This window comes from Nyctereutes procyonoides, unplaced genomic scaffold (assembly GCF_905146905.1).
Source record: "Nyctereutes procyonoides isolate TBG_1078 unplaced genomic scaffold, NYPRO_anot_genome, whole genome shotgun sequence".
Lineage (NCBI taxonomy): Eukaryota > Metazoa > Chordata > Mammalia > Carnivora > Canidae > Nyctereutes > Nyctereutes procyonoides.
Window position 1 is genome coordinate 66,316,544 of NW_026575051.1, and position 20,033 is coordinate 66,336,576.

Consider the following 20,033-nt stretch of genomic DNA (forward strand, 5'->3'; position numbering starts at 1 on the left):
CTGAATAGTCTCCAAGCATCCATAAGTTAATAGACATAGGATGCAGACGAAGCTGTATCTGGGGCTCTAAAAGTCTGCCAGGAATTGTGTGTGTCTGTGGCACTTTAGTTACAAACTTCCATACAAACTTGCCAGGATGGAGAGCACATCTGTGTTCTGTGTTCTTTTATGTGATCGTCAGTCAGGTATAGCCACAAGAAGAGGACAAAAAAGACTCAGGAAAAACAAAGTTTATTATATTCACAGGTCCTAGAAACAGGATGTATGGCATGTCTCACGGAGCCACATGGGAAAGCATCTGTGTGGGTCAGGAACAAGGAGAGTGCTGAGACCAGAGCCTGGAAAGGCAAGAGAGGGCAGGGTGAACAGTGTAAGATCTGCTGGGTTGAATAATTCCAGTTGGCTTTGGGCTGTAGAGGTAGTCTCTAGCTGTCTGTTGACTAGTCCTGGGATGAATAAAGCAGAGGAATTTCCTCCAGAGACCCAAGGGTCAGATAGAAGAGGTATGGCTTTGGATTGGTTGGTTTGCATATCAAAGCCATGCTTCCTGCTGAGTCCTTTGCTATCTCTAAGAACTGGCTAGCACCAGGAAAGGTGGTCTCTTGCTTAGACAGAAAGGTTTTTAAAAAAGATGTCAAAACGTCCATAATAAACAAAACAAATTTAAAAAATATAAGCACTACAGTCAAAGATTGAACAAGTCTGATGCGAACAAAGCTAGACCCAGAGGCTGAGAGAAAGAGAAATCATTCTATGGATTGATGGGAGAGAAGAGCAGGAAGGATATGAAAGGAACCAACCAGGGAGAGGTTGGATGGGATACTGGGCTTCTGTGCTCCTAATTTGGGCTGAAAATAAATGTTTCTGTTAGAATATTCTGCTTTTTTGGTACCATTGTTTTAAGGAGATCCATACAATCTATACAAAGGTATGAGCATAGAAAGTACCATGGGAGTTTAGAGGATGGTCAGAAGCAGCTGGATAATGAACTCTGCCTCCCTGGGCTCATATTGGGCTGGGAGGTCAAACCCATTGCTGTAGCTTGGACAGTTCTTGCACGTTGCTTTGTACATAATAGGTGCTTGATGCATCACTGTCACAGGGGTCAAGTGAATGATGGGTCCCTAGCAGGGCCCACCGAGAATCATCAGAAAACATGTGAATGATGTGAAGAACAGGATAAAATGTTCTCATTGAAGCAACTCCAGTCCCCATTCTTGAACTCTCCGGATAAATCAATTATTTTATCTAGTCTCTCAGTATAAAATAACCTTCAACGATCTCTTGTTAATTCTCATTAAAATGTGAAAGGTGGTGCGATTTTTGCCCTAGTACAATGGTTTGATATAAAAATATAGAGCTCCCTTTATCTGACTTTGAACTGAAGTTTATAAGCGCCTTCTGCTGATGGCTGAAAGATAACTTTCTAATTCCATGTCATTCAGCCAAACGTAGAGCTTCAAAGTGGTCAGTTTCAGGTTTAAAATTAATTAATTAAAGATTAATTAATCCCTGGCTCACTTGTTTTAGTTATCTCCTATTCACCCTGTTGGTAAGGGAAGGTTTCTGCTCTAGGGTTATGGGGATGGTCAAACACATGACATGGGATACTGGATAGATGAGATCAATGGCAGTTTACTAGTCACATATACTCACAGCCCAGGGAAGTGGACAGTGCAAGCAATGCAGGGCCTCAGAGGAGTTACATTTGGGAACGGAGTGAACAACCAGGAACCATGGAGACAGGCTTTGTAGTATCAAGACAGTGTGATGTCCCCTCATTTCTGCAGGAGAATGTGATTGGTTCATTTGAATGCTTTTGTGGTCTGGCAGGGAACTGAAACCACTACTCAGGTATAGCAGGGATTATACTTGGTCCCTTTGATAAGGAAGGTCACTGGACTAGAAGACCTTATCTGTGGGAACAGAGTGGAGAGGGGAACTTGTAATTAAGTCATTCAGGGCCCTCCTGATTTTACCAGATAATATTGGACCTTCATTTTAGGCTTTACAGCACACTTTTCTTCTCCTTCATTCCTCTCAGAGAGATGATGTAAGTTCCTGGGGGTCCTTATAAATCATCCTAGCAATTGAGGAGGAGCGATTACCTCACCTATCCATTGTGGTTTATCTGGTCCAACCCCAGATCTCTTCTTACTGGCCTGATGCCCAGCACCCCATACGGACACTGTCTTGTGGAGGCGTAAGCACTCCCTGAGTCCTTCCCCAATGCTCTAATTACCTGCTAGTCTCTGGGAGCCTGCCTCATTTCCCTCGGTGCTAGTATGTCCCTCAGTTACATCTAATCTCCTTTTTTTTTGATGTCTGCTTTATGCAAGACTTGGCCTAAGCCCATGGAAGATGCAGGCATAAGGTCCCCTCTGTTTCAGGATAGCCTCTCCTCAGTGTATCCCATGTCAGCATCTTTTCTTAGGTATCCACTAGATCTAAGTTCTAGAAACAGTCTTTCCTTGCTTACTAAACTCTTATTTCCTTTTGGGCAAAAAAAAGGTCATTGTAATTTATCATGCATACTTCCTTCTCTACAACTTATAGTGTTAATTTCATGCACTAGTCTTCAGGATTTTTGGTTCTTGATATGAAAAACCAAGTTTTGGTCAAAACAAAACAAAAAGCTTCCTCTGTCAAACCCCAAAATTTTCTTATTTAGCTTAAAATTTGGTTTTACATATCAAGAATTGCCTCTGCTATTAGTCTTAAAATAATCAATTCAACAAATAATCTATATCTTTGTTCTAGAGCTACAGCGGAACTGCCCAATATAGTAGTCCTATGTGGCTATTTAATTTAAAACCTTAATTAAGATTGGCTTAGTTGACATAAAATTTAAAATTCAACTCCTCAGTCACAGTAGCCACATTTCAAGTGCTCAACAGCCACATGTGGCTAGTGGTTACCCTATAAGACAGTCAAACTTAGAACATTTCCACATTGCATAAAGTTCTATTGGACAGTGCTAGTCTAGAGTATATCTACTTTTCCCTTGAGGGCTGTGACTTGTGAGTAAAGGGCGATGTGTAAAGAAAGAGGGGTGAGGGATGAGGTCATTGAGAAAGAAACCTATGTATATCTCAAAATGTCCTGCTGCCGTAACTTTGAAGAAAATTTTGAGCTTTAGAAGCATAAATAACTGCTTTTCTTTCCCTCCGTGTTTTGGTAGAAGAACGTTTTTGGCAGCTGGAAATGCTTCTGCCTACCAGTCTGTCACAGATGGCATGTATCACGGATTGCCACCTCTGAGCAATTCTCTCGTGAAGAGCATTTTTGCTTCACAGCTCAGCCTGCCCCAGCCACTAGATCCACAGAGCCTCCAGGTATGTTGAGAGGTATTTTTATACCTATAAATGGTGTATTGTACATCGAGGATTTTGGTACTTTGTTTCCATTTGGTTTAAATTTTGTAGGGGCTCTCCATGCTCTAGTGCTCTTTAGCCTTGCTTGGCTCCCCTTCATTGACACGGGAGAGCAGCCTGGGCTCTGTTATTCATAGTCAGAGTCTTCCGCCTCCAAACTACTCAACAGGAAAATTGAAGCCATAGCTCACAGCTGGTGGCAAAACCAACACTTGATATTTTCTATTTGATAAATAATAATGACAGCAACTATACTACATAAATTAAGGCCAGCATCTGAGTTTTGAAGAGCCAGGATTACAACAGGCATTATCAAATGTTATCCTGGCAACTATTATTGCCCCTGGGTACCAACAGTATTACCCACCTTCCATAACTAAAAGCTTAAGGTTCTGGCAGGCCAGACATCAGACTGCTGGGCAGTCATGGCAGCACTAGATCATAAATTCTATTGATTATCTATGGCCGTATAACAAATTACCCCAAAATTTAGCAGATTAAAACAATAAATATTCATCATCTCATATAGTTTCTGAGGCTCAGGAATCTGGGAAGAGTATATTGTGTAGTCCTGGCTAATCTCTCATTAGTCTCCAGTCAAGGTACTGGCCCAGGTTGTAGTCATCTCACGGAGATGAATCTGCTTCCAAGCAGGGCTGTTGGTTGGCATCAGAATATCCACTTCTGATCTCATTCATGTGAGCTTCTCCACAGGGCTTCCTCACAACATGACAGATGGATTCCTCCAGGGCAAACAATTCAAGAGACAACAAAAGACAGAACCCAAGGTGGAAGTCATAGTCTTTTTATTACCCAATTTCAGAAGTGACATCCCAACATTTTTGCCATATTTTTTTGTTTTTTAAGATTTTACTTATTTATTCATGAGAGACAGAGAGAGAGAGAGGCAGAGGGAGAAGCAGGACCCATACAGGGAACCTGACGTGGGACTCGATCCCGCGTCTTCAGGACCAGGCCCTGGGCTGAAAGCGGCGCTAAACCACTGAGCCACCCAGGCAGCCCATATTTTGCCATATTTTATTCACTAGAGGTGGGTTACTAATTTTTGTCCACACTCAAGGGGAGAAGACTTAAATTCCACCTCTTAATGGAAAGAGTATCAAAGAAGTTAAGGACATATATTTTAAACCACCTTACAAACCCAGGTCTTCCGACTTTAATAGCTCCAGCTTAGTGTTTTTACGTTACAAAGCTAAGCCAAGTAATACAATATCAACCCCCTGTAAGTCCCATACTCTTACCTTCCCTAGCAATAAGACAGTTACTCTTATCCCAAGACTTGACCCTCACTTAGTCCCAGAAGACAGGAATTGGGCCTATCCCTACTGCCTTTGCATGTTGCCTCAGATTAGGTAGATCCAAGTGTCCTGGCTTCCTGCTACCTGAATCAACTCCAACTCTAGGAATTGTTTGAAATCAGTACCTAGTCTGCCAGAGTAGAATGGGGTCAGATGGACAGGCCTACTATGTCCAGGGCTGCATGTGGTGCCATAAGTAGTAGGGGACGGCTTAGCTATTGGACAGTGATATGGAGAAAGCAGAGGCCCACATGTTAATGTTGTGGCATTGGCTTTGAGTTGTTACCTACAACTGGAGTACAACGGTGATGAAGGAAAGCATTTTAAAATTCTTAATACTGAGAACATTTGAGTGAGTTTACTTTTGTTGATCATAAGTGTGTCCCACTGTTATAGTATCCTGGAACTTCCAAACATTGGTGCTGACCAGTAAACTGAAATCTTAAGTACCCTTGTATGTTTAGCCAGATCCTGAAAAAAAAAAAAAAAAGAAAAAAATTATTACTCTCTCTTCTACATCATCAGAGATTTTCTATCAAGAACTATGTCTACATAGTAAATAAATCATCTCATGGTGTTTTGGAGTACAGACATAGAAATCCTGTTCTTATAAGATGTTTATTATTTATGGACACAGTATAGCATTGTTGTGTTTCTTATTTGGTTCTTTTAGGCATCTATGCTATTCCCTTGGAGAGCATTTCTGGAAGATGGAGGACTGTTTCCGGTTATGAGTAACAGCCCAGATACCCTAGAATACAATATGCAGGTAGGATAGGTCTTCCCACTTGTCACAGAACTGAATGAAGACTGCAAAACAGGCGTCATTGGGTCCATAGGTCAGTGGTAAATAATTTATGAGATAAGCAGAGGTGTTTGATTATGAAGCTGTAAACCCAGTGCTACAAGGTGAGTCATGCTTTCTTATGACGGAAGAGAATCATGCTCTTACCAAGTATGGGCCTCTTTCATGGCCTCAGCTGCAATTTCCATGGCCAGTAATGATCTGGGAAGATCTCTGAGCCTCTTAGAGAAACACCTAGGCTGGAAGCTCGGGGCGGGGGGGGGGGGGGTGCGGTGTGACCAGGACCCTGGCCTGCCTGTGAACAGTGGTAGGAAGAGAACCCATTAAGCACAATTCATAAGGAGAATTTCTTTGGATTATTTGTTTCCCCTGATTCCCTAAGCAAGTATCATTGTGTTCTCATTTTTAAAAATAGAAAAGTATTAAGAACAACATGAAAATTAGTCATAAATTTGCTTCAAAATAATATGGAAGTGGGGAGGGATAGGGATAGGTACAGGACTGGCTATAGGTTGATGATTCTTGGGGCTAGGTGATGGGAACTATGCTGTTTGCTTTTGCTTATGTTCAATATTAAGTCAGTTTGGATTTTAAAAAATATTTTATTTATTTATTCATGACAGACACACAGAGGCAGAGATATAGGCAGAGGGAGAAGCAGGCTCCCTGCCAGAAGCCTGATGCAGGACTTGATCCCAGGACTCTGGGATCACGACCTGAGCCAAAGGCACATGCTCAACCACTGAGCCACCCAGGGGTTCTTACATCTGTACTTTTAAAGAAAAATTGATATCATACTATACATTTACCATGTACAGCTGCCACTGTAAAGTGCTGGGAGACTTGACTTCCATACAAAGCCAAAAGTCTAAGATGTTCAAGGAGGACTTTGAGCTAGAAATGTTGCTCTGATTTTTATGCATTTACTAATAGTTGAGAAGGCAGGGCTTGTAAACATAATTATCCCTGGTTTTCTCCCCAAAATCATGTAAAAGAGATACAAAGAAATCTTCAAAATGAGTGTGTTGTTCGTTTTTATTTTTAGCTGTGCCTCTGTAGGCTGAGTGACCGTGACCTCAAGGTGGCTCATGGAGAGCTGGTGGGCATGCGACTGCTTTTGGAAGATGTACTTCTGAGCAGCTATCATATGATCTTGGAGGATCCCTCCAGACAGCAAGCCACACTGGACAAAAACACTCAGGTACTCTTGGTGCACAGGCCATATAACCAGCCAGTGCTGTATTGTACTAAAGGCCCTTCCTATCTGGGGGATGGACCAGAGAGCCACCTCTGTCCAACAGCCTTTCCCAGTGAGTCCCAGTACTATGCGAAGGCTGCTTCGGAGCAGCAATGGAGCAGGAGTCACCTGTGATCCGTGGTACATTCATTTCTTTTCATTTTAAAAACAGAACAAAGGTGGGAGGGCCATTGAAACCAAATGGAACAAATCATCTAACTAGCTGGATTTCCTTATGAGTCACACACATTTAAAGTTGGAAGACACATTTAGAAGTGGAGTCGGAAGGACTGGAGAGGTATGAGAGAGGACCCTGGGTGGACATCTCCAGCCTGGGCTCTTGTCCTCATCACTCAGCTAACCTATGGACTCCTAAGCAAGCATTCCCTCCTCTGGACTTGTCCCTCTGAAGCTGTAGGGTACCAAGAGCCCCTAACCCACCTGGTATCATAACTGGAAACAGTTCTGCTCATATCTAGGAACCAGACAGAGGCTTGTCTGGACACCGAATAAGCTAGTTGGTGCCCCTATCTGAAGAGCCTCCTCTTCCGAGCCAGACTTTCTGGAGAGATCTGCAGCAGCCACTTCTGATTCCTTACCTTTAATCTGCTCCTCAGAAACTACAATTTGTCATCACTGAGACCACTCTCATCAAGAGCACCATGGTCCTTGTCACAAAATCCCCTGGATACTTTTCAGTCCCCTCCAACCTGACCCCTTGTCAGCATTTGACACAATGTGTCCTTGCAGCCTCCCTGCTCCTGGCTCCCAAAGTACAGCTCCCTCCTAGTTTTCCTCTGGCATTGGTAGCAGGCCTTCTCAGACTTCCCCACAGACCCTCCTCTGCCTCCTGCCCCCCTCTTCCTCTCCCAATCCCCAATGTGTTATCTTTTAGGCTCTGTCCCACTACTTCTACAACCAGATCTGCATTTTTACTTCCACAACGTTAGCTGCTTGTGTCTTTGCAGACCCCTTCCTCCATTAAAAAAAAAAAAATCTTAAATCATTATAGTCTACAACTGTGTTAATATAAAAAAATTAATATCATATGTTAAAATATTTTTATTCAAACTCAATACCCTTTCTTTTCTGAGTTTAAAAGAATTAAAACACTTTGTTGGACCTAGGCACTGTGCATTTTGTGTCTAGTCAGTAAGGTTCCCCTGAATACTATTAACACAACTCTTGGCTATGACTGAGGTCTTTTCAGAGCGCTTTGGTAGTTACTTGTTTCTCTTCTCTTCACAATGATTCCATGAAGTAGGTACTTTCATTATTCTCATTTTACAGGTAATGCTGAAGCTCAGAAAGGTTAAGTGGTGTGCTCAAAATCACATACCTAGAAGGAGAGAAACCCAGATTCCAATTTAATAGCCTGGCCCTGGAGCTCCCTTCTACTCTTATTTGCTATGTTTGTTCCACTTCTCAGCCTCTCCCTAGGCAAACTCACCTGCTTTTATAACTTTGATGACTTTACACATGATGACTCATGTGATGACCATCTACGTGTCTTGTCCAAATATAAATCTTCTCAGATTCATGCATTCAACATCCTTGTCCCATCCCAGAGACCTTGTGTCCCAAACTGGGCTTATTTCACTGCCCAAAACTTGCTCCTCTTTCCATATTCCCTGTCAGTTAACTACCACCTGTCCAGTTGTCCAAGCCAGAAAATCTGGACACTCATCTTTGATCTCGCTCTATCATACCCCACAATCAGACACTAAGTTCGACTATCCTATTACTTTAATATCTCTCAGGTTTGTCCACTGTTCCCCATCTTCCATTACCAACCCTCAATCAGCATCATCTCCTGATGTTAGGCTATGAGCATGACCTCTGATTGGACTCCCTGTATTCACTCTTGCCTTCTTCCAGTATATTCACCAGGGTAATATTTTTAAATGCTAAACCTGATTATGTCACTTCCCTCTTATAACCCTTCAGTGACTTCCAAATGTCCTGAGAATACAATCCAAGTGTCCTGACCCACTGATATCTCTATCCTCAACTTCTTTCATTTTATCAAATGTACCATGCTGCCTCTCCTCAGTAACTTTGTGCAAGCCAGTCCCTCTAACAGGAAACCTCCTTCTCCTAACTCTCCACTTCATCATCTGATTTATCCTTCAGGTTTCACAGGTTTATCACCTATTTATCCTTCAGGTTTCAACTGCCAAATCACTCTTTTAGAAGCTTTTTCAGATTTTCCACCTTTGAGCTGATGCCCCTCTGTGCCAGTTAGGGTGCACTTGCTCTAAGTAACAGGTTGTCCTACTGGCCATGACTTAAACTAGGAAGGGTACTGATCTTTTAAAACAAGTCTAGGAGGAGGCAGTTCAGGTTGGTACAGTCACTCAGTTCGGTGTAGGCCCCCACTCTGCCATCTTGGGTATGTCGCCACATGTGTCCTTCATCTTTGTAAGATGAAAACAGGAGCCAAAAAGCTTTCTCGTTAAAGGGCTTTATCTTTTTACCAAGGAAGGAAATCCTTTCCAGAGCCTTCTAGTAGATTTTCCTTGTGTTCTACTGGCTGAAATTGAGTCATGAGTCTACTTCAGGCAAATTAGTGGAAAATGAAGTGTGTTTAGATGTGCCATCTAAGTTCCACAACAGAATTACATGTTTCACTCAGACGGAGCATTTGCAAAGTAAGCACTGGCACCAAATAGTACCAAGATCAAGAAGCATGCTGGGCCCTTTGGGCTCTCGATTTACTATTTCCTGGCCCTGTTTTTTTTTTTTTTTAAGATTTTATTTATTTATTTATTAATGAGACAGAGAGAGAGAGAGAGAGAAGCAGAAGGAGAGAGGGGTGCAGGCAAACGGAGAAGCAGGCTCCATGCAGGGAGCCTGATGTGGAACTCGATCCCGGGTCTCCAGGATCACGCCCTGGGCTGAAGGCAGGTGCTAAACCACTGAGCCACCCAGGGATCCCCCTCCTGGCCCTGTTTTTTGATGGATTGCCAGCCTTCCCTGACATCCCCACTATTCCCCTCCTTCATTCTTTATCCTGTCTCCTGTTCCTTCTTCCGTTCTCTGAAACACTTAAGAAGACTTCTCTTTTTATGAATATATAAACAAGGTAAGTTTGCCTTAAAGTTATTATTTATTTTAATTCGTTTTATTTCACAATTTGTTTTTAAATATTCATAGGCAATAGAAAGGACTGGAATTTATCTATTTCTTCTAGGAAGTTCAATTTATTTGTTTATAATTGTTAATAATTGTCTCATGATTCCCTGTATTTCTGTGGTATCAGTTGTACCTTTTCTTTCATTTCTGATTTTATTTCTTTCAGCTCTCTCTTTTTATCTTGGTGAGTCTAGCTAAAGGTTTGTTAATTTTGTTTATCCTTTCAAAAAAACAGCTCTTCATTAATTTTTAAAATTATCTTTTTGGTCTATTTCATCTATTTCTGCTCTGATCTGTATTATTTCCTTCCTTTTACTAACTGGGCTTTGTGTCCCTTAAAACCCATGTTTCTTATTGATTTTTCTGTCTAAATAATCTATCAGTTGATGTAAATGGGGTGTTAAAGTCCCCTACTATTATTATATTGCTATGAGTTTCTCCCTTTAGGTCTCTTAATATTTGTCTTATATTTTTTGGTGCTCCCACATTGGCTGCATATATACCTAGAAATTTTTTATCTTCTTGAGGTTAATCCCTTATCGTTATGTAGTGCCCCTCTTTGTCTTTTATTATAGTCTTTGTTTTAAAATCTACTTTGTCTAGTATGAATATACCTACACCAGCTTTATTTTCATTTCCATTTGTACGGAATGTCTTTTTTCCATCTCTTCACTGAAAGTGTGTGTCTTTACCTATGCCTTGCTTTTCTATCCATTCAGCAACTCTATGCTTTTTTTTTATTAGAAAATTTAGTCTGTTTGCATTTATTTTAATCATTGATAGGTAAGTACTTACTGCCATTTTGTTAATTGTTTAGTGACTGTTTTTGTAGTTCCTTTCTGTTCCTTCCTTCTTCTCTTTCTTCCCTTCTGGCTTGATGACTATCTTTAATGTTCTGTTTAGATTCCTATCTCATTTTCTTTTGTGTATTTAATACAGGTTTTTGCTATGTAGTTACTATAAGATTCACATACATCATACTGTGTACATAACTGTCTCTTTTAAGTTGATGGCAACTCATATTTGACTATTTTCCAAACTCTACATTTTAACTGCCACATCCCTTCATGTTCTATGTTTTTGATGTCACATTTTATATCTTTTTATGTTCCGTATCTCTTAACTAATTATTGTAGTTTTAGTTAATTTTACTTTTGTCTTTTAACCTTCATAGTAGCTTTATAAATTAACCCATTACCTTTACTATATATTTACCTTTCCCAGTGAGATTTTTACTTTTGTGTGGTTAATAATGCCATTTCTTTTCTGCTATAAGACATCCCTTTAACATTTCTTATAAGGCCAGTTTAGGAGTGCTAAACTCCTTTAGCTTTTGTCTAGAAATCTCTATCTCTTCTTCAATTCTGAATGTTAACCCTCAGGTAGAGTATTCTTGGTTCAAAGAATTTTCCTTTCAGTACTTTGAATATCTCATGTCACTCTCTTCTGGCCTACAAAATTTCTGCTGAGAAATCTGTTGATTATAGTGTTTTCCTTGTATGTAACAATTGTTTTTCTCTTGCTACTCTTAAGATTCTCTCTTTAAATTTTGACACTTTAATTATAATGTGTCTTAGTGTGTCTGTCTTTGAATTCATCTTATTTGGAACTCTCTGGGATTCCTGAATCTAGATATCTGTTTCCTTTCTTAGGTTAAGAAAGTTTTCAATTATTATTTCTTAAAATAAGCTTTCTGCCCATTTCTCTTTCTTTTCTCTTTATGGGACCCCTATAATCTGAGTGTTATTCTGCTTGATGTTGTTTCACAGGTCCCTTAAGTTATCTTAATTTTTTAAAATTCCTTTTACCTTTTGCTGCTCTATCTGGATGAATTCCATTGCTTTGCATTTCAGCTTGCTGACCCATTCATCTGCTTCATCCAGTCTGCTCTTTAAGCTTTCTAGGATATTTTTCAGTTCACTTATTATATTCTTCAGCTTTGTGGACTTGTGTTTGATACTTCATTATATGTCCTATCTCTTTGTTGAGGTCCATTCCTCTTGCAAGTTTGTGAGCACCTTTATGACCATTACCCTAAATTCTTTATCAGGTGGATTACTTACCTCAATAGCATTATGTCTTTCTCTGGGTCTCTCAGTCTTGAAATGCCCTTATGTCACAGAAACTTCTTGTTCAAACTTGCCCTAGCTCTTAGTTGTTTTTGAACCTTTATGACTGTCTAATCAGCCTGATTTATTATTGATACATGGTTGAAGATATACCAAAGCTTGTCAGTGTTCCAAAGGGAGAAATGTCATTTAGCACCAAGCTTCAGGCTGATCTGAAGCCAGACCCTCAGGCAGCAGCTTTTAAAATCTGCATATATACTGGGGTGCCTACGTGGCTCAGTTGGTTAAGCATCTGCCTTTGACTCAGGTCATGATCCCAGGGTCTTGGGATCAAGCCCCAAGTAGGATTCTCTGTTCAGTGGGAAGTCTGCTTCTCCTTCTCTCTCTCTCTCTCTGCTCCCCACCCCCACCAACTCGTGCTCTCTCTCTCTTTCTCAAACGAATAAAATCGTTTAAAAATACACGCTAATATAGTGTTGTGCAGCCACAACCATAATCCCTGCTAGCCTCCAGACCAAAGGATCTGAAGGTATCCTCTGGGTGACAGTTGCAAAATTTGGGACTCTAGATAAGTGTATAAACTCCTTTCTGGGAGAACTTATTGAGCTGTATTAAGGCATATGAGGTGCACAAGGATGGTGTCTGCCTGCTTAGGTTCCTTAGGAGCACCTCCGTAGCCTCTAGATGTAGGGAAAACCTGAAGCCTGCTCCTCACTCAAGCTGAAGCTCCAGGCTAAGTAAATAGGCTTTTTTCACAGGGAGAAAGAGTTGTGCTTCAGGCTACTGTCTGCAATACCCTGGAATAGTGGCCTGTCAAGTACTGTCTTTCTGATTGATACATTCCCTTGGAGCTCAGAAATGTCAGCCCCCTTGACCACCAGGTCCAGTCAGTCGAGGAGCATCCGCTGTGTGGATTGCATTATCCACTGACTTTACCTAGGCAGCTGGAGAATGTAAGGGGTGGGGCACACTCTCAGCTTCAGAAAGACAGCAGGAAAACGTCTTGACTGCTTGTCCCCAGGGCTTCAGGAATGTGACAGGAGAGTGCCTTGTCTGTGTGCATATTCTGGCTTTAGGCTGAGAGCAGAAAAATGCTGGGACTGCTCACATTCGCTAGCCCCAACCAGTGAGTGCAAGAATGTTGCAACTACTTGTGTTCACCAGCTTTAGCTGAGGAGTGGGAGAATGCTGCTGCTACTGCTTGCTCTTGCCTGCCCCAGCTAAGCATCTGGGAGATGTTGCAACTGGTCCCCATTCTGGCTTTCAGCAAGGCAACCAAGGCAACCAGACGGTGCCATAACTAATCGCCCCTGCTTGTCTTAGTAAGATGGTGGTGGGAGGGTTTTGCATCTGAACTCACCCCCTGTGCTAGCAGAGTATGTAGAGTGCAATATTGGCATCTGCCAGTGGCATCCTCCATTTCCGGAGAGAGCTCATCTACCCCTCCCCCTCCATTTGCTTTTAGATTAGCCACTGAATCTCCTGCACATAGTCATTGTGCGTTTCATACTGTTATATTTTTGCTGGGTCTTCAGGTGACACTGCACACATATCCTTTAAAAGGGGCATCTTGGGTCTTTCTGAGCAGAGGGGTCTACATTGCTTGTAGGCTGCCCACCCCCCTACCCCTTCATCATGCTCGGCCTTGGTCTGTTGAATGTTTTTGGTTACTGCATAAGATTTTATTTGATGAAAATTTTCCGAGGATAAAACAAATCTGGAAATCTTGGGTTAGCTGCTTAGTGAGGTGGTAAGCTACTTGAGGAGTTGTCAGCTGTGTGCAGGAGCTTTCGGCTCTCTCCTGGGTCTTGCTTGCCAACTCTGCTTCTGACTAACCCTCTTTCTGGAAGCCAAGCCTTTCTTTAGATATGTTAATAGCCCTGATCAAGGATCCAGTTACACTAGGTGGTGGTTCTTCCAGTTTTGAGCCCAGAAACCTGAATATCTGAGGTGCTGTTACCTGAATGTTCTCTGAGGCCCTTCTTGCCAGAACATCATGATCCAGGTCTGCCATCTTCATCTGCAAAGCGATGCTCCTTTCCCTGTGCCTGAGACACCGCCATCAGGGAACAGGCCTGGATGCAGGTCCCCATTTTGTCTGTCACTCTGGGTGACCCCTGTCCTCACACCTCTGGCTGCAAGAGAGGGGGACCTGAAAACGTTGTTCCCTCCGTATCCTCCAGGGCTCATAGCAGCCCCTCAACAAACATTTAAGGAAAAGATAAACGAGTAAACAAATCGTAATTCTAAAGGAAAATTGCCTATTGAATAATAAGTTCAAATTAAGAGACATATAAACTTTTTTTTTTTAAGATTTCATTTATTTATTCATGAGAGACACAGAGAGAGAGGCAGAGACATAGAGAGAGAAGCAGGCTCCATGCAGGGAGTCCAATGCGGAGTTTTTCGATCCCAAAACTCCAGGATCACACCCTGGGCCAAAGGCAGGCACCAAACCACTGAGCCATCCAGGGATTCCCCAAGACATATAAACTTATAAAGGCTGGGAGGAGAAATAGGAGATGAGATAAACTTACATTTCCATTTCCTCATCCATAAAACAAGTAAAATCCCTAATAAAGGTTATGTTACAGCTCTACTGTGATGGGAAATAAAATCTCGAAGGGCACTTTGCAGAATGCAGAGGCTAACCATGAAAGGCTCAGTTTTTCAAAGACAGATACGATGTTAATGCCCAAGTAAGAGTTTTCTGGATAAGTGGTTCAAGACTCAAGCAGAAAGCTGAAATGGAGACATTTCCCTCTTTTCTGTATCCTGTGTATTTAAGAAGGATGCTTACCCTCTCTAAGCTCTCAGTGTGCTGCAAGCCCATGAACCATTCCTCCTGGGGAGACTGGGCATTCTCTAAAATGTTCGTTCTGCATGGGCTACATGTAGAAGGTTATCCTATATTGATCTATGATTAGTAAAGAAGGATTTCTGTAATACTTTCAGCGAGATTTGTCCAGAGTGCCAGAATTCAGAAGTCAGTCCCAAAGCAGCCCCAAAGCCTCCATGCTACTGAGGGGCCCATGCAATGCGGTGACATCCCTTGCCTTCCTGAGATCATTTCTGGTGTTGTGGAAGCAGCTGGAAGTGCTAAAGGAGCAGTGGGGCCGACTCAAACTGCAAGGCCAGGACAGCAATTCTCTGTCCTTTCACAAAGAGTTTTCAGAACTCTACGGGTGAGTGTTGCTGCTGAGGTGCAAATTTTTGTGAATGAGTGGAATCTGAGGCTTGGCAAATTCCTGCCTCTTAGTCTGAGGGTGAGATTTAGTCCATAATCCTGGTACGTCCAGGCCCACTGAGTGTAGAGGAAGCTGGGCAATGTGTCTCTATAACCAGTGCTTTTCAGGGAAAGCTGGGTTCTACTGACTGCAGGGACAGTGCTGGGTTCCACTAAGCAACACTGGTAACATTTACTCTAGGTAAAGAGTTTTACCTAGAGTTCTGTCTCTGGGAACTTGTGCTTCTCAAGTGTCCTCATGGTGCTGACTCTTAAGCTTTTTTAGTTCATAGCATCCCAGGGAGCACTGGGTATGGAGATGCTACTGCTACAAACTCCTCTCCATTTTCTGCCCCATTAGACCCAAGTGTTGAGTCTCTGAAGGCGTCATGCCTTGCAGCCAGAGGTATAATAAGGTGCAACATGAGGTCCTAGATTTGCGGGATGGGGGGGGGTGTGTGTTTTCACAGCTTCAGGCTCTAGCTGGGATGCCTTAAGTGGCAAGAAAAACATGTTGCTTCTTCCATGTGTCTGTTATCAAACAAGCATTCACTAAGCATCCACTCACCATCCTTGGACCTTACTGGGCACAGGAAGTTTCTCTTGGCATAGCCCAAACAGTCTATCTTATAGGTTATTATAGTCAGCTTTCCTCGTAACTAGGGAATGAGAAAACCTGTCAATTATTTTGAAGAATAAAGGCTGAAATTAAATGTACCCAATGGGAAAGGCTAAGGGATTTAATATTGACTAAGGGAGTGGCAACTGTGGTGAACTTAGCTGTCGAGGTGAGGGTCTATAATGGGATGGGAGGTTTATACATGATTACAGGAAACAGAACATGAATGAACATAATTGTCAGAGAATCTGAAAAAGAAAAAAGGTACATTTGTTTGCTAATTCCCGTCTCTCTTCTTTAATAGAACTGACATTCTCTACCCCAGCATGAAGGCTATCGCTAGGCGGATGGGGAAAGAAGACGAATTTGAAGATATTATAATAAGTAGTCAGTCTTTTCTTCCCCCCAAAGGAGCTTCAGAAATTGAAATAAAAACTCAGCAGGTATGCAGGAGCTGTTTTGAATCTAACTTTGAAAATTTCCTTTATGGCATAAGCATGTAAAACTACAGATCTACCCAGGTGGCATTTTTTTTTTCTAAAACATTAAGTGTAGATTGAAGGTATGTAAATCATTGAACAGGCTTAGAGAGAACCAAGTATTCAAAGGCATGTGGGACTTTGATTAAGCAAATAACTACTCCTACTATCTCCATTTTGTAAGTCTAGATCTCCATATTTTTATTTTCCTCTAATTAAGATAGACTACTACCAAAAAAAGACTATGATAGAGAACATAGTAGCATCTTAAACTTAAAATCTAGCACACAATTATCCACCCCTCCCAACACATACACCTAGGAAAATGGAAGGCTTAAAATAGCTCCTGTGATTGTTTTTCTGAGAATAAGACAACATGATTTATACACTAGTCCATTTGATGTGCTAGATGATCTGTCAGGAATCGAGCAGTAACTTACCCCACAACCCTCTGCAACACACACACACACACACACACACACACACGCACGCACCCTCCAGTCCCAAGCCCATTGCTTACCCTTCTGAACCCTGGTTCTGTCTAGTACTTGTGGTCCTCTGACAGGGAGAAATATGGGCTCTACAAGCATAATGGGTAAAGGAAGGGGTCACAGCTATTGGGACAGTTTTCTCCTGGTCATGTTTGGAATTTTAAATCTTCTCATGAAATCCTCCTTGATATCTAAATTGAGTTTCAGCCCCAAGGGTTTCTCTTGTAACAATAGTTCATAAAATTACTGGTCACATTTAGAGGCCCCCCAAAACACATGAGGTCATCTCAGACATTGAGCACTTTGCAATTTAGCACCACTTGGTAGAAAAATGATTGTATTTATCAATCGGGCTGTGGGCCAGGAAGAAAAGATGTTGGTCTCCAAAGAGGTGTATCTATCCTCACAGAAGCACTTGGAAACCCAAGAAAGGAACCCTTCCTTCTTCCTTGGGAGAGAATAGCTGAAGGACAGGACCTAGCCCCAGACCATCCTGCAGGAATTTGACTTAGGAGCCCAGATTACAAACTGAATGTAGAAAGTGACTCTCAAACTTCTTACTCTAGCTTCAGAAACTTCTGGAAAATCTTGAAATTCACATGATCCAAGAAGTATTAAGAAAAGTTAACAGAGAGATAGCACTGGTTGTGTCAGAAAAGTCTAAGGAGTGGTGTACTCTTCCTACAGGTAAAGTGTGTTTATTTTATTACTTTACAAAATAAACATTTATTGTTTTTTTCCCTGATTATGAAAGTAATCCATGTATCTTTTCCATGGCTAAAAAAAAAGTACCACAGTGTCCAGAAAATAATACAAAAATTAGTTTTTAACACCTTGGCCCAGAGAGAATATTAACACTTTGATGTATTTCTTTCCTAAAGTCTTTTAAATAGCAAACATTTGTTAAGTTCAGTCTCAATTCTGCTGATAAACTCATAAGTGAAATAAAGTTGAAATGGGTAAGACACATATGCTTTTCTTATTTGTAATATATCTAGTGTACATATATATGCAATACATGTATATGACATATATGTCAACATCTTACAAATACATGTATTTGGGGTAGGAAGTCAATCACAATTATTTCCTTTCATCTGAAGTCTAAAGTCAGGATCACTTCATGGACATGTGATCGTTGCACTCACATGGGACTCAGGAGTACTTGGGACTTAATGTCCTATGAGTACCATCTTGAAATACTTAATTTTAACTTAAAATTTGTGTTTTGCAAGTGGAATTCAGTAAGTCAATGGAGCATGCACCAAGAACTCGGAGCCTTTGCCTTATACATAGTCCAACTTTTTACTGCCTCCCCACCATGCCAGGAGGGGTTCTTTGCTGCCTACTCCTCTGCTCTCTGGCACCCGAGGCATCCCTAACCTCCCCCTCAGCATCCCCATGCAGCAATTGCTGCTGCCCTCCGCTTCAGTGGGAGCCCTAGCAGGAGGAAGATCAGGATATGTGTGCCTGGTAGTATTTCAAGGACTCTAGTCTGGCAACATCATGGTACATCTGATGGGTGGATTCAATGGGAGCAAGCCTATTGCCTATCCTTTGATTTATACAGAGGTTACAATACCCTTGGGGTTGCCTGTCCACAGTGAGCCCCTAGGAAGGAACGATGTCTGGCTCAACTTCTCTGCCCCTCGCCAGGACATATGGGGCCACCATCCAGCACCTGCACATATACTCATGCTTCCGATCACAGGGTGGAGCCCCTGGATGCCTGTGAGGGTCGCACTTGCCTTGTGAGCATTCCCATGCCTGGGGAGTGCAACATTAAAAACAAATAAAAATACCATGACAGGTCAAGAGAGAGATTGCAGAAGAAATAAAACACTGTATTTTAGTACCTATAAGTAGTACTTCTTTCCCCCTGCTTTTTGGATAAGAAGCCCTGCATTTTAATTTTGCACAGGGTGCCATTGATTATATAACTGATCCTGTCTAAACTACAATGTCTACTCCTAATCCTACTAATTCTATAGGAAAGTCCACAGCCTTTAAACTATGGAGAAGTTGTTTGATTAGCAAACTAAATTAGGTTTTCCTTTTGAGACAAAGTCCACAGACATTGTATTGTGAATTAATAATCTATGTCCTCATGTAAGACATTGTTGCTTTTATCAGTACTTTGAGTAACTGAATTCTGCACAAAGGACTTTGGCAAAAGGCCATGCAGTGAGAGGGCAAGCCACTTCTCAGCTGGGGATGTCACCAGAGAGCTAAATGTCACCAGAGAGCTGAGTGAGGTTGAGCTTCAATTACAGAACATTTAACAAGACACAGAGCATCTGTTGTTTGTGCTGTGTTTGCTGCATCCAGGCGGCTCCCTTCGAGGCTTGGGAGAAAATCCACAAGCACGCAGCAGGTGCAACCATCTGCATGTTTCAGGCTGTGGTTTTAATGAGACACCCGGATGGGGGGGCAAGGGAGGAAGCATTTTTGCTTTGCAGTTCTGCTGTGTGCTGCCTTGTGCAGAGTGCTTCTCGGTGGTGCTTGGAAAGAGCCTTCAGTAAAAGGCTGGTAGGAGTCAGGCAGAGGAGAGGGGTAGAGTTATTTTTAATGGTCATAAGGTTGATATTATCAAAATTTACTTTGGTTACAGTGTACTGGCCAATTCTAAACTCTCGTTCAGAGTCTATACTCATGACTTTTAAAACAAATACCAATCGTAAAGGTGTTGTGTTACTGTTGGTTTTGTTTTTGGTCTGTTAGGCATAACTCAATGTGGGTATCCTCCGGTAGTGAGTTCCCCCAGGGCAAGTGATGGAGTCCCCACTGTGTACCAGGGGTGCTTTGATAGACATTTCATCAGTGTAGTCTTCCTGAGACCCCTGTGGACCAGGAACCTTCAAAGAAGGCAATAAAACCTTGGAATCCCCACCCACCTACTGTTCATCTCAGCAAGAAGCAACCATAGTGGACGGGGCTTCCAACAGAGACCACTTCATGCAGAGACCACCATTTGTGGTCAAGGTTAACTTTGGGCTAGGAGTTTCTACAGAAGAAGCTGGGAATGGAGAGTATTGAAACCCAGGGGACATCTCAGGCTCTTGTCCTTCCCTCGGGGTCTCCTCTCTCCCTGCCTGACATCTCTGGTGTCTACATTTGTTACCAGCCAGAAAGAAACGCTCCAATCCTTCTCTATCTTCTCCCTCCTTCCCACTTTGTCTTGGGGCTTAATCTTCTTGTATAACTTCTGAAAGAGTTTCCAGTTTATCAGTGAGCATCTGAAAATGTGGCAGCCACACCGGGTCCAGTGCTAGTTTGTGG

The 20,033-nt window shown here is 42.0% G+C and overlaps 1 protein-coding gene across 1 annotated transcript in view; it reads left to right on the forward strand.

Moving 5' to 3' along the window:
• The first annotated feature begins 6,308 nt into the window (after window positions 1-6,308).
• LOC129512429 (coiled-coil domain-containing protein 162-like) overlaps window positions 6,309-20,033 on the forward strand; it is a 44,017-nt gene continuing 30,292 nt past the window's right edge. The window contains exons 1-5 of the mRNA XM_055329633.1: window positions 6,309-6,329; window positions 6,544-6,699; window positions 14,895-15,124; window positions 16,089-16,227; window positions 17,321-17,441. Coding sequence (XP_055185608.1) covers window positions 6,309-6,329; window positions 6,544-6,699; window positions 14,895-15,124; window positions 16,089-16,227; window positions 17,321-17,441 — 667 coding nt within the window. The remainder of the gene's footprint in view (window positions 6,330-6,543; window positions 6,700-14,894; window positions 15,125-16,088; window positions 16,228-17,320; window positions 17,442-20,033) is intronic.